General features: G+C 45.0%; 1 protein-coding gene across 5 annotated transcripts in view; it reads right to left on the bottom strand.

Annotated features, from left to right (window-relative positions):
* Nucleotides 1-27209, bottom strand: part of PIP5K1C (phosphatidylinositol-4-phosphate 5-kinase type 1 gamma) — a 72784-nt gene that overhangs the window by 24366 nt on the left and 21209 nt on the right. For all 5 annotated transcript variants that reach the window (XM_074978036.1, XM_074978034.1, XM_074978033.1 and 2 more), the window contains exons 2-6: nucleotides 11598-11629; nucleotides 7948-8040; nucleotides 7454-7584; nucleotides 4796-4913; nucleotides 2264-2416 (exon numbers count right to left, since the gene is read on the bottom strand). In XM_074978036.1, coding sequence (XP_074834137.1) covers nucleotides 2264-2416; nucleotides 4796-4913; nucleotides 7454-7584; nucleotides 7948-8040; nucleotides 11598-11629 — 527 coding nt within the window. The remainder of the gene's footprint in view (nucleotides 1-2263; nucleotides 2417-4795; nucleotides 4914-7453; nucleotides 7585-7947; nucleotides 8041-11597; nucleotides 11630-27209) is intronic.

The raw sequence follows: 27209 nt of genomic DNA on the forward strand, positions 1-27209 counted from the left end.
AAAGAGATCGCATCCCTTTGCGCAGCCAGAGTTTATTTCTACCTTGACAGCCTTGCAGGAGAAAGTTCCCAAGTCAACTCCACCTAAACATTTGAATAGCTCCGCGTAGGACTGAGCTTTAAAAAACTGAAAGATTGCTATGCCTTGCCTATAGGAAACGAGATTTTGAACATCTCTCTAGGCAAACAGCCAAGTTTGGGAACTCCCAAACAGATTTCCCCACAAACCACAGCTAAGAAAAGAGAAACCTAATCAACCCTCCTCATCAAAGTAGTTAGAGGGGATTTAAAGATTTAAAATATCAAATATGCTTATCCAATTGGAAATCTTACTCCTGTGAGCTGCTCCCTAGCCGAATGAAACGTTTATTACAACATCTCTATGAAGCTGGCCCAGCAGGAAATACTATCATCATCTCATCTTACCTTTAATAGAACAAGTCAATTTCTAAAACAATCTGCCATAGAGATGAATTAAGCCACCCCAGCACCAGGCTCTTTTTAGACAATCATGTTATTAGGAATGATGTGACAAACTCCATTTGCTTATTCAGCCCTGGGAGGCTTTTGAAAGCAAAACAAAGAGCTGTGCATACTATATGAGAGAAAAGATGACCCTGCCAGATTACAAACCAAAGGAAAGCAGAAGCACAGCATGTGTATGAAAATTTAATGCCCTTCATCTCATCTTTCATAAGCAGACCCAGGAGCGAGTTCTCTTTATGAACATGTCAGACACAGCGCCTTGCAAAGGCGCCTCTGCCAGCCAACAGCTGAGAGCAGAACTCCACTTCCCACTGCTAGAACAAGCGAGCACCACCTGTCCTGGCAACTTCTCTCTCTCTCAGGTCATTTTACACCTCAGCTGAAGGGCAGTCAGCAGCAGGAAGACCCTCAAAGCAATCAGCATAGCATAACTCTACAAATCATCAGACGACTGCACAAGCACTTTCTAACAGGGCAAGAAGTCATACTTGATCCTCTACAATTCTGTTTATTACCCAACCCTCTACACAGTTCCCAGGCCAAGAAGAGTCTAGTTACTACTTCCACCTGAATTGTCCTAATCCTCAGAGCCCTGACGAGCCTGCTGCACACAATCACAGGGAGTAAAATTTTCTAAAGCTCTTAAGCTGCTTGAACCCCATTTTCAAAAAGAGTTAGCCATTGATTTTCAGTTCCACTCTGAGCCCAGGTGCCTGGAAAGCTTCAGAATAATAATTTCTACCTCTTACCTAGCTCCTTCTTCAGTAGCTCTCAAAGCACTTTACAAAAGGAGGATCATAACCCCCATTTTACAGATGGGAAAACTGAGGCATCAAGCAGAAATAGCTTGCCTGAAGCTACTGGACAGGCCAGTGAGAGAACCAGCAACAGAATCCAGGTCTCCTCAGTCTTAACCCAGTGCTCTGAGGGAGGCAGGGATCCCGAGGGAAACCGATCAGGTGACAAAAGGCAGAGCAAAGGCAGTTTGGAGCACCTAAGCTCTGGCATTCCCTAGTACAGGGCTTTCCCTTTGCAGGCTTCCTTTTCTTGGAATGCAGTTTTTTGTCTGGAACTGGACCCTAACGTGCAGCTGAACAGGAGACGCTTCCTGACACTGGGTTCCTCTTCTGGTTCTCTTGCGACCTCCTCCTGGTGAGTCACTGCTGAGCCAAGTGCACTGCAGCACAGCAGCACGGTTGGTGGTGCAGAGTAACCCACACTCTGGTGCAGGGCAGAAAATGCCAGAGCACAGCCCCAGGTTGTTACAGACAAAGGCTTCAGCTGAGAGACTGGTACTAGGGCCTGTAGAGATCAGGGTCTATCTCCAGCAGAACAGCCCATGAGCTAGCACACATGGGACAGTCAGGAAACAGTGCGGATGGGTACCCCCAAAATAAACATGCCTGAGTGCTGTACCACAGCAGAAAAGGGCACTCCCACTCTGTCCCACTGGTGCCTTTAGGAATGTCTGACAGGAGACAAAAGGAGGGGGGAATGATTCACCCCTTTAGGCATTACCATCTGCTAGCCTGGAACAGGCCAGCAGTAAAGGAGGAGTAGGGGACAAATACTGGTCAGGAGTGGCTCAGCCGTCTTCAGGTTTCAAGCATGCTGAATTCGGTTTCCAGGTCATGCTTCACAATAGGCTATTCAGTGTGCCATCTGTGCTGGGCAGGCAGGCAAGGGAAGCCTTGCCAGGTTACTGAACAGTGGCCTGTGTGGTGCTGCAGAGAGGCAATCTGTGCCTTCCTCCCATAAGTCAGAGCCCTGATACGCACCATGTAGTAACCAGGCAGCAGCTTTTGCAGGAATTCTGCTTCTTTGTGCATCACAGTTTTTATGATGAACTCGTCATCACTGGTGACGTAGAAGAGGGAGCCACTGGCACCGGGGTTTGACAGCTCTATCAGAGGCTCGTTACACAACGAATACTACAAAGGAAAAAGAAAAAAAGAAAAAAATCAGGTGGCATTTGTTCTCCAGATGAGAAACTCGGAGCAGAATAATACATCTGCAAACATTGCTGAGGCCCTGCCCCCTGGAATCTAGAGAGGGCTGGGATATTAAGCAGTATGGATATTGCAAACATTAAACTGGAGCTAGGTTTCACAGAGGGTTTGGAAAAGGACAGAGGGGGACACATTCTAGTGCCGTGTGTGAAGCTCATCCCCCTGCCCTCATAACACCCAGGCTGCGTAACACCACCAAATCTGTTTCTGTTTTGTGCCCTGTAACACCACCACAAATAGGGTTCTTCCCTCAGTGTGTTAGTGTGGGCAGCGGCACGAAGATCAGATTTAAAGAGACAAGCCAGCTTGTTCAGTGCTCTGCGTATCACAGTGCCAGAGGGGAACAAAATGCACTGCCTGTTCCCAAGACTAAAGCTCTCCCATGTGCTTAGACGTTAATGATACATGGTTTGCAGAGGCGTGCCTCACACCCTCAGTGCAGCACATAAAACAGGTGGGAAAACACCCCCCTTCCCAAACTCAGATATCTGTGGGCACATGGTAATTATGCTCCATCATATTCAGAACCCAATCCTGGAGAACAGAGCTGGGACTAGGAATCTGAACAGCAAGTTCCCAGAGCAGAAAGCGCACAAGGAGCAGAAGGGAGGAGGAGGTGTTGTGTAGATACAATACATGAAAACCATTTGCATATGTCAAACAAATGGGGTTAGGGCAACATTAAATAGGAACTGATATTTGAAGAAGGTAAGTCAAGGTAAAGCAGACAACACAGAGAGGACATAATCAGAGCAATAAACCAAACGCTATCATTACATGCTGAAAACACTGTTCAGCACTGCCCGGATTAACGATCCAAGACTTCATCAACTTAATTATCTTACGCATAATTACAAAGGCATTCGCTGCCATAGTGGGCCAGAGAATTTGGAAGCAGGGGCTGCAAATCAAATCTGTGACCTTTGGAATTCAGTCAGGCTCTCTCCCTCCCCCAAGAATGTAACCACTATCATCAAGTCTGCAGGCATTAGCCTAGGAGGGGCTATCTGTTGTCAAGCAACCCCAGATTACAGGCTCATTTTTGCCCGTAGGTTTTCATTACTCATTGCCCATGCCTGCAATTAGTCAGAAAAGTGGTTAAATAAAAATGACACCTTCTTATGAAGGCTTGTTCCTGCCTGGCTGTCAGCAAGACAAGGTAAAAACACAAACAGGAGCGAACTTTAACGCAGGCCTGACCTACATGTAAGTTTTAAACAGATGTTGCTCACAGGTGGGGGGAATAAAATCACAATAGGAACTGTAGTTATGTCAGTTTACCCACTTGTATGAGCACAGCTCAGTAGATGGATGAATTCTTCCACCACCTAGTTACCCCTCTCGGAGAGATGAATTAAATACAGTCTTGAAAGAGTTCCCTCTGTCACTGTAGGAAACAATTACACTAGGGCCCTACAGCAGTATGGCTGCAGCACAGTAACTGTGCCACTCTAATGCCCGTGGTGTAGACATGGCCTTGATCTATTCCAGATCCAGTCAGCTGACCTTGCCAGAACATTCTGGTTAGCCAAGATGACTCATTTCAGCTCTAGAACAGCAAGTTGGAGCCTATTCTGATTTTCACATTACTGAGTGTTAACTATTCTCAGATTGCTACCTTTTTATTACTGGGGATTATGCATAAAGCAGAGAACATCTTCTGGAGGCCCAGAGGGAATTTAGAATATTCCCCTCTTCTCTTTGTAGACAGGGTAAATACGTTGCACTATCAATCAGTAATGGGTATGGAACCTCAATGTGTCTTTTTAAACCAAATGACCTTAAAGAGTCCATGCGGGTAGATTATTCCATTCTTCTGGAAACAGAGGCTGCCCCAATAAACCTCTTCTGCTGGGTATGTACTCGGCAAACCAAAGACCAAACGACAAGGAGCCTGCAGACCCATTTCCCAGACTGTACAAGAAAAGAAGCATCACCACTGACTTCCTCACACTTGGGATACGCCAGATGTACAGGATCAGAGACTCCCTCTCAGCCCAGCACTGTACCTCAGTGTCCAGCTAATGAATATTAGCTGGGAGGATGTTAGAGAAGGCGGCCAACATTATCGCTTCAAATTTGGCTTCAACTCCCTGGGTGATGACCCAGTCACCTGGCTCCATGCCTCAGATCCCCCAGCTATTTGCTGGAAACCGAAGTTAACAACAATCCAAGGAAAACACCCTAATCCTGTGGAACTGGCTGGTGACAGTTGATGGCATGGGCATTCCCCCATCTTCAGTTTTGCTGAGACTTCATGTAAAGCAGTTCTACCCAGGCCAATTCATCCCCCACACATACCAAATAATCATCTGGGCGGATCCCAAAGAGCTCCCGGAAGTACCGAAAAGCCACGGGTGCGTAGGTTTTGAACCTGAAGTCAGGGTAATGGTGAGCTGGAGTGAGGTTACTTCCTTCACTGCAGGGAAAATACAAAAAGAGCAGCCATGTTATTTCACATTAACGCCTCATGAACATGCCGATTTACATCCAGCCAGTCAACAGATACAAACCAAGGCAAACTGAGTACCCCAAGAAGCCACCAGCCGAGGCACAACAATCTTGCTCGACCTGATCAAGACACCAACCAAAAGATCTAATATTTGTAACCATCCGGTGTGGCAAAGGCCCCTCTTGTCCAACGATGGTTCAGGTTAGTCTCTTTGGTCTTTCCAGCCTCTCGCCTCTTTTCGCCCAGGGGCTGGGGCTTGCAGTAGGTCTCCAGGGCAGGGAGTCTGGCCACTGCTCCCGGGGCTCCCTCCTCTGCTGTCCTGGCCCCAAAGCTGGTCTGCCTTGTTCTCAATTTAGGCTCTCTAAATCTGTCTTTCCTCCCACTCTCTCCTCCTCTCCTTCCAACTGTAGAGGGTTTTAAAGGCCTCTTATCAAGCCAGTAGTAGAGTCAGCTGGCCCCAGTTTGGCTGAGCCAGCTCCCATCCAGCTGCTTGTATATTCAGCAGGTCCTTCTGAGTGTTTGGGCTGCCTCTCCCCACTCTGACAGAGCTCTCTGAGGGGGCCCTGCCACACCAGCAAGGAACACCACTCTCTTGGTAAGAGAGAGCATGTCTAGCCTTGTAAGTGTCTCCCTAGTCACATATCATATCTACTAAGCCCTGCCCATTTACAGCTCAACCACGCAATAGCTGAAGCAGTCCAATGAATATTGTTGGCTGAGCAGGTTCATCAGCCTCAGGACCAAGGTAATGTAGTGTCTGGAGGTGAAAATTCCACATAGGCAGGCAGAAGGGATGACAATTACAAAGGTAACAAAAGCTTCACAGCTAACAAGCCCAGTAAGCACAGCCTGTAGTGAACCCTATCCAGGGGCCTGCAACTGAAAGCAAGAAGAGGCATTTTTTAAAATTCGATTACCAAATCAATACTTCAAGCCCACAATGCATGTGACTAAGAGACGGTCCTTAATAAGTAATGGTAAAACGCACTTTTTGTCACCCTTATTTTAAGAACAGCGCACACACAATGATTTGTGCCAGTTAGTTAAGTTACCCCCATCTCCTGGATTACCTGCCTCAGCCCACCCATCTGCCTTCCTATCCCCAAGCTTTACCCCCTGATCCTGCAAACCTGTCCCCGCCCAGCCCCAGGCTTCCCCCTGCATCCTCAGGATTAACCTGCCTCAGATGACAGCTCCGCACGCTGCACACCTCCCCCAGCTGCTAAGGTCCAAAGAGGCGGCCTGAAGCCGGTGCCCCCCTCACAGCACACGTGGATGGTGTGGTTTGGAGAGCAGCACCACTAGCTCTGGGTGTTGCAGGTGGGAGCTTCTAAGCCTGAGGCAGCAGTGTGGGGGGAGCTGGCAGAAGGTTGGCTGCCTCTCAGCTGATCTGACAGCGCTATCTCATAAGTTTCTAGTTCCTTTTGGCAAACAGACTCTCCAGAGGAAGCTCTCTGGTCCTGTGAGCTGTTTTAAAAAGGGAGTTTGCATTTACTCTTTTACTGTACACTTGCAAAGTTGGACAGGAAGGAAGGGTGACACAGAAGTTGTGTCTGATCATTTTAAGCTAATGGTGAAAAGCAGAGAGGCGATTAATGCAGTGCAGCATCTTGTTTGCCTTTCAGAGACTTAAAGTTGTCATTTTAGCACAGTGGGAAAGAAGCAGCTAGTGGAAGAGCGGCCCTTTGGCTGCAGCTGAGCAGAGCTGCCCACTCTCCCCCTGGTTGCCGCTGCTGAACACAGCACTCGGGGTGGCTGCAGCAGCCAGGGGGTGCCACCCGGGTGGGTGGGAGCAGGGCAGCAGGCAGAGAAGCATGAGGCACCCCAGGCTGGGAGCAGAGAAAGGAGCACTGGCCATGTCTGGGGATGAGCTGGCTGCTTTCTTCCCCTGACTCCCTGGCACAGTCATGTGCGGGGGGTGTGGCTGCAGCTCCTGGCAGTGGCCGGTGGGCAGTGCACTCCTGGGGCGGGGAGGGAGGGAGGGAAGGGGGTCAGCCAGGTTCCTGCTCTGCTCCTCCACAGCCACTGCGCCCCCTTGCCACTGCTCCCCCATGCCTCCTCCTCAGCATGGCTCCTCTTCCGGGGCCCCCTGCTCTGCCAACTTCCCCCACCGCAGTTCACTGCTTAGCAGCTCCAGAGGCTGCAGCCGCTGAAATAAAAAATAACAAACTCCATTTTAACGGGGGGCTTTGTTTAAGTGGCGGTAGCCTCCAGAGCCACAAGTGGAGTCAGCAGCGGCAGCGCTCAGAGCCGCAAGTGGCTCCTTAAAGAGCTGCAGGTTACCGATCCCTGCTCTATCCCATCTCTGGAGCTGCAGCACCATGGATTCTAATGCTTCGGTTACATGCCAGTAAGACAAGTGAGAGCTGGGGACAGAATGCAGAGGCTCAAACCCCTGGCTCTTGTTCTAACCATAGGTGCACACTTGAAGTAGAAAGGTGGGCCCTCAGAATTCCTTTAACTGATGGAAGAACCAGTCCCTGCATTTTGTTTCCCTTTCTGCATACCTGGGGAAGAAAATGCTCTCCACCACATAAAAATCCTGCATCAGGACATCTCTTTCTGGCTTGGAGCTCAGGTTCCCCACAGTATAACCGATACCCAGCTGGATGGCTCCCTTCAGAGTGGTGGAAGTGGTCTGGCAGAAGGAAGACAGTAGTCAGTGAACATTTACCACCAGTCACAGCAGTTGCCCCCTTGCTCTATGATCACGCCTTATGGGATGCCTCAGATATGGGCTGCTTTCTAAGAGGCCAACCCTGTAGACTGCCTCGGGCTGCTGCAGAATGACACAGCTGTAGAATGCTGGTAGGCTGTGAGGTCAGCACAAAGCACTGCAGGGAAATCTGATCAGATTGGTGCCCAACAGCATACTTGTCTTCCCCCTTTGTTCCCCATAGTCTGTATGCTCTGTTCATACATACTTGGACCCTAATCTGTTCTTGCCCTCCCACCCGGATGTGTGGCCTCTGCCTTCCAGAAATCAAGAGAGGGAGGGAACCTTTTTGTAGGTAGTTTCGCCGGAAGCATCAACTCCTCGATGACCTATCTTCTTTCCTTGGCCAACTCCAGCCTGACCTGATAACGATGGGGCCTGGGAAGGAGAAATTTCCAAGTTAAAGTAATGAAGAAAAGCTACACTCACAGAAGGAAGAAAAGAGGGACAATGGAGCAGGCAGGACTACGATGCTGTGGTTATAAGGAATGCAGTGGGCTGCACTTAATCCTGTGTAAAGCTCTGCAGAGTGCACACTGATATATTTGGCACAAGCACCTAACTCGTTCGTCTCTCATCCTGAGGGGCATGAGGGTAGCCAGTGATTTTGTTAATCACACACAGGACTGTGGCTCTTGACACTAGGAAGAGGGATGGTCTTAGATGAAGACACTAGACCTTGGATCTATGTTTGTTTCCCCACCTTCATCAGATTCCCTGTGTCTAAAGCCAGAGGAGACATCAGACCAGACCATCCCATCCTGCATAAATGTAGTCAGTGAACGCCCCCAAGACTATCAGTCATTTGATTTCAATATCCCCGTTCCAATTCGTAAAGCCCCAACCTATGGGGTAACTGGAGAGTAACTGCATTCATGTTTGTGGGACACTCAGGCACTGTGGGGACAGGGTTCAAATACCAGCCAGATTCAAATACCAGCCAGACCAGTCTTTAAAACACCTAGCCATTTGGACACTACACCTCAAAGCCAATGCCTTTTAGGCCACCTGAAAGTCAGCAAGCAGAGTGGATAATGAATCACTAGTGACCTCAAAATTCACAACACACATGAATTACACCATTGCAAATCCATTGCATACTGTGGGTAATTAACCCCACTTTACCCACTGACCAACAGTGGCACAGACAGGGTTAAGTGAATAAAAGTCAAACAGCAACTGAGAACTGGGGACAGAATGCAGAGGCTTGAACCCCTGGCTCTTGTTATAACCATAACTGTGCTGTTCCGGTCTCAGGGAAGACTGGGTTTTATTTGTGGAATGGAGGAAGTCAGCAGCTAGTCCACAAGTTTAATTTCCCATCAGGTATCAATTTAGTGTGGGACTGGGAGAGTGGCTCCTCCCAGGACCATCTCTTCATAGAAAAATGTAACTACCTTAGCTAAAACATCACAGTTACTGAGTGCCTACAAACAATGCCCCCCTCCTTACTACTCAAAGTGGGGCAGAGCTGGACCAAACAGACGTTGGTTAAATGCACTGCCGTAGTGGATCTTATGTGCTGGCCCCGATCCTCTTTCAGGGCACCCTGCTGCCAAGTGTGGAGTATGACTCTAGAAAGCAAAAGTGACTCAGCAAACTATAACCTAGCCTTGCTGATGAGAGAGAGAGGTGATCTCTGGGAGTGATCCCCAATGTCCTTAGTAATGAGCCTTTCTACTGGACTTAACATCTAGCTCTCCCATAGACCTCAAAGCACTTTACAGAAAAGGTCAGCATCATTACTCTCATTTTACAGATGGGAAATGGAGGCATGGAGAGGGGAAGGGACTTGCCCAAGATCTTCCAGCAGGTTAGAAGCAGTGCCAGGAATCTGAACCCAGGTTTTCTGAATCTGTCCAGTGCTCTACCCCCCTGACCACACTGACACGCAGTTAGGACTGTATAAATTGCACCTAGAAATCTACCACTGGAGCGATGCACAGACAATAACCTACTTTGCCCAAGACATCTGTAGCAGCTTTTGTAGCTGTTGTTTATGGCCCCTTAAGCTGCAGTATCCAAACACAGTGAGCACAGGGGGACAATAAAGCATAAATATGAGCTAGACAGATACTAAGGTGGGATGTCAAAGAGTTGATGAAACAGAGACAAGTCTGCTCCACTGGCAGCACTCCACTTCAGAGCAATCTCTTGCACCAAAAGCAGTGAGACTGTCAAAAGGCACAGAGACAAGCAGTAGAGAAGTAGCTTGGGGGGTGGGCGTTGGAGAGCAGGAAGCCACGGCTACAATTTGCATAGCTTATATGCATCACAGGCTGTTAAATCCATCAGTACACATTTACAAAGGTTTTGCTTTCATCAGCTCTTCATTCCTAGGGAAATGCTAACCAGAGCCGAGAGCTCATTCAGATTCTGCAACCAATGCCAAAAACCGAACCACACCAGCCCAGCAACAGAGAAAGCGGGAGGCTGGTAGATAACTAATCATGTGTAGCATTGCTACTTTAGTTATCAGATTAAATATTTATTTGGTTTGATTACTAAAAGATCCAATTTTCAGATGATCACCAGCAGCTCCCTTTAACTTTAAGGGGAAGACGGCGTCTGAAAGTCAGACTAAATATACATAACATTCCTAGCACTGCCAGTAAATGTATCAGCAGCTTTACCCATTGTTGATTTAGACTTGCGAGCTGTTGAGTGAAGCAGCTTATTGGGGTCCGCATTATATTAAGGACACAAGGTGTGCTTGGCTTGGGGAGGTTGCTTGCTTTTCCACCTGAGTTTTCTAATACATAGACAGGAACCAGTTTCAGTAGATACAGAACCCAACTGTTGTATTAGACTAGAGAAGCCTGAGCTGCTCAGGACTGGGGAAACATTACAGAACTTTGACCAGGTCAGGGCGTTGAAAGATGGCCCTCATCACTGATGTAATAAAATACTTAAGACTATCCTCTCAAAAGCCCTGGAAAGTAGGGACATTTCATCCCCAACAGGCAGATAGGAAACCAAAGCACAGGGTAGATTAACTGACGTGTCCAAGGTCAAAGAAATATTGTGGCAAAGCCAAGAGTTCAAGTCCCGAATCAGAGCCCAGCGGATAGCAATAGAGTACTAGTAAGATGGTCCTCTCTGTCTTTCAGACATACCCACTTGTCCACCCAGTGGCGGAAAGCCTGTGCCATCAAAATCATGCCGTAAAAAAAGCCAAAAACGTCCCTGAAGTTAAAAATTGGACACTAAGAGATTGGAAATCCCAGTGATTAAAAATACTGAATGGTGGCAGTTGGGCCCAGAAATCTGTCTGTGCACTTTCAACTGTTACATGAAAATTATCTAGAGTAAGAGTGGTGACAGTTGGAGGTTCTTCAGGTTTTTACAATGCTCTAGGGTTCTTGGCTTGACCCAGATACAAGTGGCTAAATGTGGCTCACAGGTGTAATCTGCAAAAATCAAAAGAGCGGATAAACTGAGCAGTAACAAATAAATCCCAGTGATAGCGTAATGCAGAAGAATCCTCAGTTGAGCTTGTAGCAGTTCCCATTGTTCCCTGCTGACAGATGTTCTAGCCTTCAGGGTGAGAATTCCTGAATGTTATATAGATTAATTGGTGGGTCTCAGTTTATTTCAAATGATCTTATCAACATCACAAAATCTAGCACCATGATTTGCCCTACTATTTGCAATCAGCAGATAGCAGGCTCAATGGATCAGGAAAAATACCCTCCCCCCAGATGTGGTCACTACAGATCAAAAAAAAAAAAAATCACTCCCCCCCCAATGCCTTGCACAGCTACCAGCCCTACTGTAGGAAGGCAGAGGAGGCTGCCAACCTGGCACCTTCGACACGAAGATTTATGATGACTTTCCCGCTTTGCACATTCCTCCATTTGACATAAAAACTCTATTTGTTATCTTTTCCTCCTCTCCCAACCCCCGCAGGTTTTTAACAGCTGGATGCAACTTACCTCAGTGAGAACTGTTTTCTTCAGTGCCAGACCTGAAGAGAGAAGAACAGGAGGTCAGGTAGGAGGACTGTCATAAGCATTGGGCCAGGTGCGTTTATCTCAACAGGTGATCAAACAGATAGAAACAATCGACAGCAAATTTTTTTGCCCAACTTTCATTTGTGCAAGTGCAGGGGTCCCACGTTAACAAACGAGCCTGGACAGTTCAGCTATGGCACTGGTGTCTTCTCCTACTTGTGGTTGGTGATTTTACTCTAGAAGGCGTTACAGTAGTTAACACAACTTTCCTGTCCTATTTGCTGCACCTCTAGTAACGGGACTGGGCTACACACACTAAAGAATTATCTGCTGAATGCACAAAGAGAAGCCCAGAGAGGCTTTGATAATGCTTTCTTCTAACCACTCGACAAAAGGAAAGACTGGCTTGAACTGAGCCCTAGGTCTACTTCCAGAACCTCCATGTACAGTAAACCCCTGAGACACGTGCAACCAAATTGCATGTGCTTTGGGTTAATGAGACTGCTGCCCCTGACAGCAGCAGCTTCCCAGTCCACAGGAGTGGCAGGGAGCTGGGAAACAGGTGGCAGCCTGGCTCCCTTATGCTGGAGGGACCCACAAAACTAACCAGCACCTCACTGATCAGTTTCCCAGCTCCCCTCCCGCTCAAGTGTAACTTCCAGAGTTTCCCAAAAATCAGCTTATGCAGGGTTGCCAAGAATGCAACCTCCACGTAAGTCGGGGGTGGGGATGTCTACTGCACACTACTACATTAGCCTTTGTGCAGCCTGGTGAGGAAGGAATTATTATTCCACTTTACACACAAGAAGTGGAGGCACAGACTAAATGACTTGCCTAAGGTCACACAGAAATGCACCATCTGAGCATGTACCATCCCAGCGCCTTAAACACAAGCCCATCCTCTTCCCAGGGCAGCTGTAGTCAAACTCTGCAGACTGATTCGCCATTCTAAATGTGAATTGCGCCCTCTGCTGTCTGAGCCAGGGCCTGCGACAACGGGCTGATGCAGCATTATTGAATTTTCATTCAAAGCAAAAAACAAAAATCCAAGAACCCCCAATACAAAAACAAAACAAAAAACAAAACAAAAAACCAAACACCAAGCCATTCACCTGCTCAACCTTCACTAATACTGGAGAATTATGGCTTTCATGAAGCTGGCCCTGGATGACTTCAAGAATGAAGAGCTGCTTAAAGAGCCCCTTTGGCTATACAGAACTGCCCTTAGGGTTTTCACAAGTTAAGCAAGTAACCTCCTTAAAACAGAGAACTCTGTTGGAAGAGCCAATATCATAAATGGGGGGAAAAGCCCTTTAAAAAAATGGATTTAACTGTGAGGTTGCTTAAATAATGGTATATGCTTCCAGACACAGCAGCTTTGCGCACACCTCCAGGATTCCAGGCATGACAGAATCAGCAGCCTATTGAACAATCTTTAATCCTCTTAAATGAAGGATTTCATGTTGCAAAGCAGAACACAGAAATGCACTCTGCACAGAACAAAGGCTCTATACAAGGAACCAACCCTTCCCACTTAACCTGCCCTGGAGCCATCAGGCAGCCATGCAAGGGATACGGTTCTTGCTTATGGCTTGAATGCCAATTTCTTACAATCCAAGAGGGTAGCTGTTCCAGCAAGGCAAGGGGAGTGAGAAAATGTTTTTGTCCAATTATTTAGGACTCATGACAGGCCAGGCCAGGCCAAGCCAGCGCATGCCAAGGGAGCCAGCCCTGCTGATCAGACTTGGTACAGTTACGACTTCCCCATTTAGGCAGAACTAATGCAGCTTGACCCAAAAGCCTCCCACAGAAAGAGGGGACACAGTAAGTCGTGATGTGCCATGCCCACCCTTCTTGAAGAGTTGAGAGATGTTCAATTAGATGACAGTGCTCCAACATCTGGCTCAAAATTAGTATCAATCAGAATCTGAGATCAGCAGAAACATGTTACTACCATGTTGATGTCGCAACAATAAATCTGCAGGGTCACATGAGAAGGGCACCCTTCTGTTATGTGTCAGGAAACAGATCTCCAAACAGAAAAAAGCATTTCCTGCTGGCCAGCAGGGGCTGGGCCCTTTCTGAACGGACGCTGGAAGGTGATCTCATGGGCTTGGGCTGCACCACGAATACTTTGAAAGCAAAAGTTTTACCACTGCATCCTTCGGCTGGGCCCATGCGTTAGCAACGTGAGGAGCCCTAGTGTCAACAGGCCAACACAGGCTTCCACAGAGGAGATCTAGACAATCCGGTGCTTTGAATGACCACACCCAGGCTCCTGATTTTGCTAGGAGAGCAGGAGTTAAACCAGTTTACGTACGTTTAAAAAAGTCTCTCCCAAGTGCAAAGAGGTAAATTATCCGTAGGAAACGTGTGCCAAAGAGCTCTGTACCCCATTCCATTGCGCTGTTTTCAGAAACCAATATCGTTCTTGGAATAACCTGTACCACTCCCTCACTCCTCAGAGTGAGCCCCACTAAGAGGTCAAGTGGAAAGAAAACCCTTTCAACGGCCTTTCTACATTACCACATGGTCTCCTGTGAGCCTGTGCTGCCCAGCCAGGCTGATTCTCCAGGACAGGGATCCTCTTCTCAATGCCAAACACACTGTCTATGTGAAGACATGAAACAGCCTGTATTTCAAAGGGATGGATTTTGTTCCCAATTACACCCGGGCAGCTTGTTGAACTCAGTACGGCACACCGTGCAAAGGCAGAATTTGAGCCACAGAGGCTATGTTTTCTACATAGGACAGTAGAGGCTACAGCCTTGTGTTCAATGGTGGTTAATCTTTCAGTACATGGGCAGAATTTCAGAGCAAGAGATTATTTGGTGATCATTACCACAAGCCACTTTAGTGTCCAGCAGCCTGATGTTGTATGTGTTCCAAGTGCACAGTCCACACAAGCTGATGGCCTGGACCAGGGATGATCAGTAAAGCCACCTGGGGCAAAGATCACATCTCTTTGGAACCAATTATGTTTCAATGGAACAACAGCATTGACTGCAAAACTATCGGCTATTGAAACAAACTAGTTTGTGCAGAAATAGAAAGTATTCCACTGGTTATTCAGTGGGGCAGAATTCAGCTGTGCTTCTCTCTTTAATAAGCTGACAGATGGCATGGTGAAAAAGTGACCTAACTCCAGCTCCAGGGGAAAATACAGCCATGAGACACAGCACTTGGGTTTACAGAGGAGCTGGAGCTCTGCTTTTGGGTGTTCTCACACTGAACAAGCTAATTGAAACAGTCTTATCCAATGTAACTTGAGAAGTCCATATTCACCCTGGAGAATTTTCAAGGCAGCCACTAAATGCAAAGGCTACTCTACCGCAACTTCAACTCTCTGCTCGAGTCCAAATCTCAGCCCTTGGTTTTTTACAGTTTATGTTGTCAACATATGACTTGCTGCTGCCCCATCTCATTCCAATCAAAATAGGGCACCCCTTGTGCACATACATTCAGTGCGGAGAATTCTGACTAAAGCACAACACAACTCCCATTTCTGTTCAATTTAATCCTTAACCCTTCCTTTTCCTGACTCTTCCTCAGGCTGCTGGCACAACTTCTGTTTTTCCCCCCAGTATAAGAACTCCTTGGAGCAAGGACTGAACTTATTTCTGAAAGCACTATGCACATTTACAGAGCTATATAGAGAGATTTAGGGGGGCTATTTTTTCACTTTTAACATTAATTTAAAAAATGTGTACTTGAACTGAAGCTAGACAGACTGGAAGGAGAAATTAGTTGTTTCATTAACAACCAAGCACAAGCTAAAAACACTTTTTAAATCAGGACAGAGTGATCTAAAATGAAGGCGATTTAAATCATCAAGACAAAAAAAACCTATTTAAATCATGCTTCCCACTGATACTGCACCTATGTCTGAAACAATGGTGTAAATCTGATCAGTAAAACATGTTAATTTACAACCCAGTACAGCATTTTACTACATCTGAAAGGGAGTGCTTTTTTTTTTTAAACTTGTTTATCAATTTAAAGACTAATACATAATACTCTTTACCTTTGTCAAGCTGCAGATACATCAGCAGTACTTTCACAACAGTAAAACCTAAATCACAACTGTGATGGTTCTCCTGCCCACTCGCAGGCTTTATGAAAATTGTCTTACGAATATAAATATGCGTCACTCCAAGATCACAGAATTAGAGTTGGAAGAGCTCTCAGGTGGTCTTTGAGCATAATACCTCATGTAACCTATCAATTTTACGCTTACAATCAGCTGGCTCTGTATAGCTTATTATGGTGCATCAATTGTTCTTGTATGCAAAATTAGATATATGAAGTGTAAGTCTGTTTATAATTTTAAAAGTGCTGATCAGAGGCCTAAACAATTGGGTAGTGAACTCAACAATTTGTGAGCAGCTTATGTGTCCTGTAAATCTAAACAGTGGAAGATAAGTACCACCTGTTGTTGGGTTCCATTTTGATCCAGTGTTTTTCCAAGAGAAGCAGGGGGTTGGGTGGGGGCACGGAAATATGTTAAACAGATTCCTGCTCAGGAGAGACTCTATTTAAGCAAAAGGAAGCTATTAGCTCTGGACCTTCAGTTGGCCTTGGAAAACTGCCTAACACATCCTAAGAGGATACTTGATGAATTATAAAAAGCTGTTCAGCCAAATCAAAGTAAGACAGCAGCTCTGGTTTGAAGGTTTTGCCTGAAATAAGAATAGCTCTTTAGGGTAAGGATTTGTATGCAATACGTTTCTTAGTGAATTAGAACTCACAATGCATTTTCATTTTAGTTTAGTAACTTACTTTGATCAGTCTGCTTTCACTTGCAAATACTAAATCCTGCTTTTTACACTTAATAAAAATTCTTTTGTTTAAGATCAAACCCAGTGTAACTAGTCCTCTGGAAGGGGGGGAAGGGGGGGCGAGGTCCCACCACTGTGCATCTTTGTCTTGCAATGATAAAGAGGGAAAACGGTCTCATGAGCTTTCCCTGTGTAACACTTTTACACAGAGAAAGATGGATTTCTTTCGGGGGTTTGTTTCCTAGGTGCTGTAGAACTGTGTTCTCCCAGAACTGAGTTGTTCAGGGCTTGCACTGCTCTGCAGAGAGATGGTCACCCCAACTCTGTGCTTTGGCTGGGGGAGACGAGAGCTTCTGGGACTAGCAGGACAAGATGGTGGAGAGCTCAAGAGAGCAAGAAGGCAGGTGTGGACACACTGAGGAACAATCCCAAGGGGTCCTCTGTGACTGCACCCCATCATGCAAACATAAGAGTACTTCCATTTTATTACAGTAAATCTTCAGGTTACAGAAATTGCAGCTGTTGCATGAATTCCCAGCTGACAGCTGTCAAACTTTTTTTTTTTTAAATTTTATTAAGTTGGACAAGTTAATCACAACTCTAAATGTACCACATCCTAAAACATCTACAACTTGCTCTCATCTTCCCCATTCCCACTTTTATTTTGATTTGCAGACAAACAGTACGAATTTTCCTGCTTTTTCAATTCCCAGTTAATTTCTTAGCTTTGAGTGAACAACATCAGTGGATGAAAATAGTCTCCCTGTGCCTGCAGAGGAAGCTACTGCTATGAAAAATTGGCTTAGCAACTGAAGGAACTCAGTTTCAAAGTTCCCAGGCTAAGGATTTCCATCAGTTCCGGCACATTGTTCAAATCATCATCGGTAAACGTGTACTGACTGATTTCACTCCAGCTTGGAAATTCATTATGACTGGGATAACGGAGAAGGGATTTTGAGACGCCCAATGCCTTGGCAACAGCACCATCGCCAAAAGTTACATCCCTACCTTTATATCTGGGGAAAGATGCAGAGATAGTGCGTGATCCGTTTGCTTCCTTTGCCTGCAGTTGACCTGTCTGGTGAGGTATTTCTTTTGTCAATGTCTGTTGAAGTGCCTCCCAAATTTGACAGCATCAGTAACAGCAAAAATGTCCCTAAAGTTTGGTTAGGACTCTGGATAATAGGTTTTATTACATTAAGCATACCTTCTGCCACCATCTTTAATCCAACATTAGACACTTCAGATGCAATATTTCCAGCTATTTAATCACAATTTTCTTCACAAAGTTGTATGAGACTGGGCCAATTCTTAAACTGTTCAAAAACACCACAGAATTCTACCGGACATTTTGAGGGAGAATTGGTTTGGACCCTCCTGCTCTCTTCAGTGAAGCTGAAGCAAAATGGTTGTTACAAAAATATTTTGGGACCAAAACATGCATTAAATGGGCAGGACACCCATATGTAATTAAGAAGCCCACTTCTGTTTCTTCTCATCTTTGCAACGTTGTCTGTGACAAAACTGTATCTGACAGTTGAATTTTCATTCACAGTTTATTACCGCTTTTACTGCCACTTCTTTTAAACATTCTGTTGTGTGGGTATTTCTGGATGTATCTATTGTTTTTAAGAGATATGCAACCCCAACTCCTATTGTCACACAAGCACACATTAGTGGATCACTATGTACAGTGTTCCACCCATCAAGGCTTAAACTGACATATCATTTTATCCCCCATCTGCTGGACTCTCTCCAGTGTGTCCAGACCCTTTCTGTAACAGGGGGGCCAGAGTTGGATGCAATACCCCAGGTGTAGCCTCACCAGTGCCAGATAAAAGGGGGAATAATTACTTTCCTCTAATCCACTGGCAATGCTCCTACTAATGCAGCCCACTATGCCATTAGCATTCTTGGTTACAAGGCCACATTGTTGGCTTATGTCCAACTTCTCATCCACTGTAATGCCCAGGTCCTTTTCTGCAGAACTGCTGCTTAGCCAGTCAGTCCCAACCTGTACCAGTGTTTGGGATTCTTATATCCTACGTTCAGCACTCTGCACTTGGCCTTGTTGAACCTCAGATATCTTTTGGCCTAATCCTCCACTTTGTCCAGGTCTCCCTGGACCATATCCCTACCCTCAAGAATATCCAACTCTCCCTCTAGTTTAGCATAATCTGCAAGTCTGGTGAGGGTGCATTCCAGCCCCTCCCTTCAGGACAACAATAAAGATGCTTGAACAAAATTGGCCTCAGAACCGAGCCTTCATGTACTACTCCACGATACTGGCTGCCAACCAGACATGGAGTCATTGGTCACAACCCCTTGAGCTGAATGATCTAGCTAGCTTTCTATCCACCTTACAGTCCACTTATCTAATCCATACTACTCTAACTTGCTGGAAAGACCATATCAAACGCGCTGCTTAAGTCAAAGTGCATTACATCCACCATATTCCCCATGTTCTCAGAGCCAGTTACCTCACCATCAAAGGCAATCAAATTGCTCCGGCATGACCTGCCCTTTAAAAATCCATGCTGATTATTCCTCATCACTTTCCTCTCCTCTAACTGCTTCAAAATGGATTCCTTGAGGATCCTCTCCATGATTTTTCCAGGGATTGGCAGTGATGCTGATTGGTCTGTAGTTCTCCAGATTCTCCTTCTTCCCTGTTTTCAAAGATGGGCACTACATTTTCTTTTTTCCAATCACCCATGACCTCCACCAATCGCCAAGAGTTTTCAAAGATAATGGCAATCACATCAGTCCCCTGCAATCATATCAGTCAACTGCCTCAGCACCCTTGAATGCTGTAGCGGGACTGGGAGGTAGCTGGATATTCTCCCTCTCTGCTGGTTTGGCTATTTACTCCAGCAACCAAATGGACATCTGATGCCACTGTTTGTGTTTGGGGGCCTCTGAAAGTCTCCTGTGCTGCCTGCTCCAGCCATTGGCTATGGAAAGCAGGATGCTACTCAGTTGCACCCACTTCAATAGTTTGCTTGGGTGGCAAGTTGTCCAGGACCTGAGCTCTGTGGTGCCTCTAACACACCATGCTCACTTAGGGTGCTGCAGAAAGCATTGTCTAAACCCAGAGCTGAATTGAATTGGTGTGACTTGTTTTGTAAGTAGTTAAAAAGGTGCAATTCCTTTATATAAACAAGCCTGCAACACACTGCATTGTCCTGAATGCTCTTGGGGAGAATGGATTCATTTCAGAATATAAACTTTGCTTTCCTTTTTCTCAGGCTTGTCTTACGCAGTCTTTCCCCTTTTAACGAGTACAATCTCTCCAACTGGCTTACTTCACTATTTCTGTAAGCTCACAAATGGCATAAAGTGTGTGGAATTTTTTTAAATGGTGAGTTGCTTTAAGACTATTACCCTAACCAATCTGTACTGTTTTTAAAGAGGAAGGCTATCAAGGTGAAGTAGGTCATTGTAAACCAGTGGGCAGGCCAGTTGATAAAGAAATTTCACCTTCAGAATGATGTTACTCTGTTGTTTTCCCTCTAAGTACAGTGCTGGGGTTGTTCTGGTTAGTAGGAAGGGAGACTGCACGTTGCAGGGAAAAGATGGGGGCTCTCTGAAGTTGGATTCTTCTCAGACTACTTTCCAACTTGGTGCATTCTGGATGCATGCAGTGATTTCTCCTCTCCAACCTTGCCTCGTTGGCTCCTCTACTTAGGGCACTTATGGTTCTCAGCACAAAAAGCCCTTTTTGGCATCTTTTCTGAATTGCTTTTTCCTTAATTTCTTTTAAGATCAGTCTCTTATGGAAAAAGAACAGCATAGTGCCAGCTCTTAAGATGGAGCTTTCATTTCCAGTACTTCTGGCCATGTTTCTCTCACAACACATCTGTGTGTCTTCCTTCCCTTTTACAGCTCATGCCTCCATGCTCTCCACTATCTCTAGCAGTGCTTTGTAACATATCAACTAGAATAAGATGCAATTAGAACTGACTATTCTAACACGAAATCTTTGCATCTTCGTTACTCTCTTTGTTTTGGCACATTGTCTAGACAGGTTAAGAATGTTCCTGGCTCCCTGGCATACCAGCAATTCATTCTCTTCATGTCCTTCGGTTCCTTATTTAATATTTTTCTCAACATCTCAATTTTATGCCATCCAGCTGTTAAGAAATTTTTCTTTTTTTGCTCTCCATCCCAATCCACCCCTTTTACGTCCCTTCTCATACATTTCAAATGATTGAAGACATTTTCACTGCTCTTTTGTGCCAACTTATAACTCAGAAGACAATAATACTGAATGCATAAGGATCAATGTCCTAACACATAAAACACAAGGTCAGGTATTTGCTGGTGCCTGGCAACCAAATCACACTGAGAAACAAGATGGTTGCCATGAGGAATATCAAGTGGAGACTCATACGACAGACATCTCAAGTTGCTAGAATTAAAACATCCTTGGAGTTTTTCAACATTACACAATTTCTAACTCTCAGTGTTATAGCCAACATGAGAGAATTTTATACTAGACCTTGTCCTAAGAGATGAAGAGGAATTCATCACTAAACTAAAAATTAAGGGTAGCTTACATAGAGGTGATCCAAGACTTGGTAAAATTTACAAATGTGCAGGCAGAATGAAGTCCAGATCAGTAATATATATACCCGATGTTTTAATGGGATGATTTTCACAAAGCTGGAAACGACTGACCTAAATCAGCTCCAGGAACAATTTAATCATAAAAATCAGAATTAATACCAGATACCCCAAAAAGCCACAGCTGTGCTGGTTAAAAACTGACATGTTTTAAAGAGAAAACGAGAGCAGCTGTAACAAACAACAAATGGAAGACAGGGAAAATTAATAGTAAATTAATATAAATCAGAAGTATTACAAAAAATTGATAAGGACAGCAGAGAGAACGCATAAGAGAAACCTATGGCCAGCAGTATGAAGAACACCACTAAAAAGAATCCTGCCAATGCTATTGGTCCATTATTCAATGGATGTGGTAGAATGACCAATAATAATGCAGAAGTGTTCAGTAAACATTATTTTTCTACATTTGAGTGAAATGATTTATATATTCTCACTGTATTCCATTCAACTACTATCTCTGGACGATGTTAAACCTAAGCTACTTACATTAGACATTTTTAAACTCAGCAGGTCTAGATAACTTCAGCTAAGAATTTTTTTTAGAGAGCTATCAGAGGAATCTGATGGATCATTAGTGCTGAATTTTTAATAAATCTTGGAACACTGGAGGAGTTCCAGAAGCCTGGAAGAAAGCTAATGTCTCAATTTTTAAAACAGGTAAATAGGATGACCTGGTTTATTACAGATCTTGATACCAATCCCAGGCAAGATAATGGAGCTGTTAATTCAGGACTTGATTAATCAAGAATTAAAGGAAGGTAATGTAATTAATGTAAATCAACATGGGCTCAAGTAAAATGGATCCTGGCAAATTAATCTCACGTAAAAAACTCAGGTTATGTGTATTGATGATAAAGGTAATAGTGTTGACATAATATACTTAAGCCTCTCTAAGGTGTTTGAGTTTGTACAGCATGACATTTGATTAAAAACAAGAATGATTTAAAAATTAATATGGCACACATGAAATGGATTAAAATATCGCTAAATTATGGTCTCAAAATGCAACCATAAATGGCAACCATCACGGAACCTGTGTTTCCAGTGGCATCCCATCGGGATCAGTTCTTGGCCCTATGCTATTTAACAATAATGACCTGGAATAAAATGTAAAATCACTAATGAAGTTTGCAGATCACACAAAAATGACGGGAGAGATCAATAATGAAGATGACAGGTCGCTGATTCAGAGGAATTTGGATTGCTTGGTAAAATACGTGCAAACAACCTGTTTTAATACAGACAAATGTAAATATATGCATTTATGAGTAAAGTCTTAGGCCATATTGACAGAATTGGGGATTATATTAAGAACCAGTGAATGAAAGATTCGGAGAGTACCCAGCACAATCAACTGAACTTGAGCTCCCAATCTGACGTTCTTGCCAAAAGAACTAATGCAATCACCAGATGCATAAACAGGGAAGTCTCAAGTAGGAGTAGAAAGGTTATTATACCTCTGCGTTTCACACTGGTGCAACCTTTGCTGGAATATTCTGTCCAGTTCTGATGTCAACAGTTCAAGAAGGATGTTGATAAATTGGAAAGGGTTAAGGAAAGAGCGAGGAGAATAATTAAAAGATTAGAAACCCTGTCTTATGACAGCCCTAAAGAAAATCTCTTTAGGTTATCACAGAGAAGTTTTAAGGTTGACTGGATTATAAGTATCCACATGGGGAACAAATTCAGTAATAGGCTCTTCAGTCTAGCAGAGCATACTAAAATATAACCCAATGACTGGAAGCTGAAGCCAGGCAAATTGGAAGTAAGGTATGCTGTGGTGTGTGCACACCCATGTGAGTTGGCAGGGGTGGGACGGAGGGAGGGCAGGGGGATGATGGTGGATGTGATATACCTGGCCTTTAGCAAAGCTTTTGATACCATCTCTCACAGTATTCTTGCCAGCAATCTAACAAAGTATGGATCAGATAGATGGACTATAATGCAGCTAGAAAGCTGGTTAGATATTTGGGCTCAACAGATTGCGATCAATGGCTCTGTCTATTTGGTGATCAGTATCAAGCGGAGTCCCCCAAGGGCCAGTCCTAGGGCCAGTTTTGTTCAACATCTTCATTAATGACCTGCATGAGGGGATGGACTGCACCCTCAACAAGTTTGCAGATGACACTAAGGTAGCAGGAGAAGTAGATATGCTGGAGGGTAGGGACAAGGTCCAGAGCGACCTAGACAAATCTGATGTAGTTTAACAAAGACAAGTGCAGAGTCCTTTACTTAGGACATAAGAATCTCAAAACACTGCTACAGGCTGGGGACTGACTGAATGACTAATTCCAGATCTGAAGAAGTGGGTCTGCCCCACAAAAGCTCATCACCTAATAAATTATTTTGTTAGTCTTTAAAGTGCTACAGGACTGCCCTTTTTTTATTTTTATTTTGGTGAAGATACAGACTAACACAGCTACCTCTCTGTGACTAAGCAGCAGTTCTGCAGAAAAGGACCTGGGCATTACAGTGAGTGAAAAAATGGATATGAGTCAACAACGTGCCCTTGTAGACAAGAAGGCCAATGGCACACTGACCTGCATAAGTAGGAGCATTGCCAGCAGATCTAGGGAAGTGATTATTCCCCCTTACTCGACAGAGATGAGGCCACATCTGGAACAGGTGTCCAATTCTGGGTCCCTCATTACAAAAAGAATATGGATGCGTTGGAAAGAGTTGAGCAAAGGGCAACAAAAATGATTATGGGGCTGAAGCACGTGACTTAAGATGAGAGGATGAGAGATTTAGGTTTATTTAGTTGACAGAAGAGAAGAGAGAGTGGGGATTTGAGAGCAGCCCTCAACTACCTGAAGGGGGATTGCAAAGAGGATGGAGAGAGGCTGTTCTCAGTGGTGACAGAACAAGAAGCAATGGGAGAGGTCTAGATAAGATGTTAGGAAAAATTATTTCACCAGGAGGGTGGTGAAGCACTGGAATGTGTTACCTAGAGAGGTGGTAGACTCTCCATCCCTAGAGGTTTTTAAATCCCAGCTTGACAAAGCCCTGACTGGGATGATTTAGTTGGGATTGGTTCTGCTTTGAGTAGAAGGTTGGGCTTGACCTCCTGTGGTCTCTTCCAACCCTATAATTCTATGACAGTGATGGTAATTAACCATTGGAACAGTTTACCAAGAATCATGATGGATTCTCCATACTGCCCATCTTTAAATCAAGAACACATCTGCTGTAGGAATTATTTTGTGGGGAAGTTCTCTGGCCTGTTTATGCAGGAGGTCACTCTAGATTGTCACAATGTTTCTACCTGGCCTTGGAATCAATAAATCCCTTTCCCACAGCCTTTGTTTTGCCTAATCTGATTGTAAGATCTTCAGGGCAACAAATATCTTATTAAATTTATGTTTGGACAACATCTAGCAAAAGGGGTCTCTGATCTGGACTGGGACCTTTGGATGCTAATGTAGGAATAAATATTACTGCAAGTGCAGAGAGCGATAAGTCCCCCCGAAGAGTTTCTATACTATGGTCTCTCCTTTAAGGTAAGGTAGGACAGGGCTAGATTCAAAAATCAAGACATTCCCTTTCATGTCGCTTGCAGGGACAGCCTATAGCTGGGATCTCCCCCATCTAGGCTTCCTGCACCATCCCACGTGAAACTTATACTGGGTGAATCTACAACCAGAGGAAATAATTCCCCTCTGACTAGTGCTCTACAATCCTTTCCTGAAGCAACTCCTGTACGAAAGAGGAAGGGATCTGCTGAACTATAGCTGTAGGATTCTATGAGCTGATCACCGCACCTCATACAGCATATCCAGAACCAGGGAACAAGATGCCTTGTTCAAGGAATATCTACTTATAATCTTTTGGGCTCCCTCTGTTCAAGAACTCCTCTTAAATTGTAAGAGCTGTGACCACGGAATTTGGTATGCGGCTTCCTCTTACCCCAACTTAAACCAAGTTAAGTTTTTGGTTGTGCCTGAAATCCCACCGTTTTCCAGAGAGCGGAAAGGGATGGGCACAGTGAGGAGAGATGACATATTTCAGACTTACCAGTGGGGGAAGCAGGCACAGGGAACAGCAATACTGCCAAGGGATCACTGGAGGCAGCTGCGGCAGGAAAAGAGTGGACATGTGGCAATAGGGTTCTCTATCTTGCCACCTTTTGGACAGGTAAGTGCCCTCCTGCCCCAGCCCTGCCACCTGTGCTTGGCCACAGCATTGCACAAGGGGGAACCCTGCTGCCCCCCGCCCAACCCAATGACCTCCTGGAGACACTATGGCTGGGGAAAGCAGCCCAGCCCCGACCCCACCTTTTCACCTTTTGCCAGGGCTGGGGACAAGTGACAACCCCCCTCCCTAGCCCTACACCTCTCGCTGAGGCCATGGGAAAGTGCCATAGCCATTACCCTGGCACCCCCATGCATCTCTTACTGGGATCAGGGGACAATTACTGCAGATCCAGCCCATGCAGCTCTTGCCAAGACTGTGGAAAAGTGCAGCTAATAAACCCACTGTTCTCCTGCTGAGTGAGAGTCACTTCTGCCTGCAAATGGTGTGCAGAGCTTGGGGACCCCTGAACTCCATAACACAAGGATCACAAGGTGATTCAGGACAGCAATTAACTCATCCCATGCCAAGCCTAAATTGCTTCTCCTGTAGTGTGCGCTCTTTCCCTCTGACTTGTTACAGCAAGGCATTCCTCGTGCAGTGCATAATGCTGAGCTAATACATAAAAGTGTTAAAACTCTTAACAGCTAACCAATAAAGCATTTACAGCAGGGAGGCCAGTTACAGCTCTGAATAAGCAGGACAAATGCAGCAAAATTTTAAAAAATGAGTATTTATTCTATTCTTTAAACCAGCTGCATGGTTAGGAAAGCTTTTCAGAAAGCTTAGCCTGAACTGCATGACAAGTCACCTGGAAAATGAAAAATCTGATCAACAAGAACATACATAATACACAATATCTAATAGCTAGAGCCCTGCGTGGATACAAAATTAGCATCTGCAAAAATGATCTGTACATATCCACATCCATGGACGAGGATACGTGCAGATATTGAGTGGATATTCATGGATTTGCAGGGCTCTAAGGGTAGAACACACTGCTCCACGTTCAGCTGTGTCCTTATGTAATCCAGTGGTAGGTTCAGACATTTAACATTTGCAACAGGTTTTCATCACTGAAGAGAAAAGTGAGGATTTTAACCAGAGTGCATTCCTTTACATTTTATGCCACCTGTAACTGGAGGATTGAAAAGATGAATTAAGCAAACTTTCTAACACACCTGTGTTATAACCTATTTATAGCTTGGAAGTGGCCGGGGGGGAACAAACTGCCAGAGATGCTCAAAAGGTATCAGGGGAATCTCACTCAAAAGCAAGAATGCATGTTCTTCAACACACCCAGGAGAGAAGTATCCTGTCCAGACCATCTGGGCTCCTGCCACGTGACACTAAGACCCCAAAATAACAGACACTGAGCTTCCTCATTTCATCACTGGGCAGACTCTACAGCTTTTGCATTTACTACTTGTCACAGCTGCTGTATCCATCTCTTTCAAGCATGGAGCAGCAGGAGCTAGAACAAGAATCATGCTGCACAACTTGGGTTAGACTAAAAGAACAGGCAAAATTGATCAGCAGCAAATTTCATCAAAATGACAAGCAGCATACTGGACAATTCAGTAAAGGGGCCTCCAACTGTCCCACAAGACTGCAGCTGAGATATTCCTGACACTATATTGAAGCATGAGGCTGACCTGGAGAAGACTTACTAGAGAAGATACATTCAAAGGCCTTCACACTCAGTTCAGAATCAATCATTTCCATGTCAGATCCACACATTTTTAAGCAAAGCATTGAAACTTCAGAACAAGCCATGTGTTCCTGCAGGAAAGCAGGGCATAAGCAGCTTAAAACCTCTAGACAGCAAGAGATATTGAACTGCAGTGTCTCTGCTCGGTGCTTCCCTGGACATAAAAGGGAATATTTAGTGAGTGCATCAGTTCTATCACCCTACCTGGCAGACTGCTTCGGAAAGCAGCTGTTCTCCTCTTGGGCCTTGTATCTACCGCCACAGGCTGTCAACCTAAGTTATGCAACTTCAGCTATGTGAACAACACCATGGTTAAGCCAACAGCTGACACTCTTCCATCAACTCTGCCTACTCTTCTCATTTTGGTGAAGGACCAGCATTGATGGGACAGTGATAAATCTCTCT

The sequence above is a fragment of the Carettochelys insculpta genome, chromosome 27 (assembly GCF_033958435.1).
Source record: "Carettochelys insculpta isolate YL-2023 chromosome 27, ASM3395843v1, whole genome shotgun sequence".
NCBI lineage: Eukaryota > Metazoa > Chordata > Testudines > Carettochelyidae > Carettochelys > Carettochelys insculpta.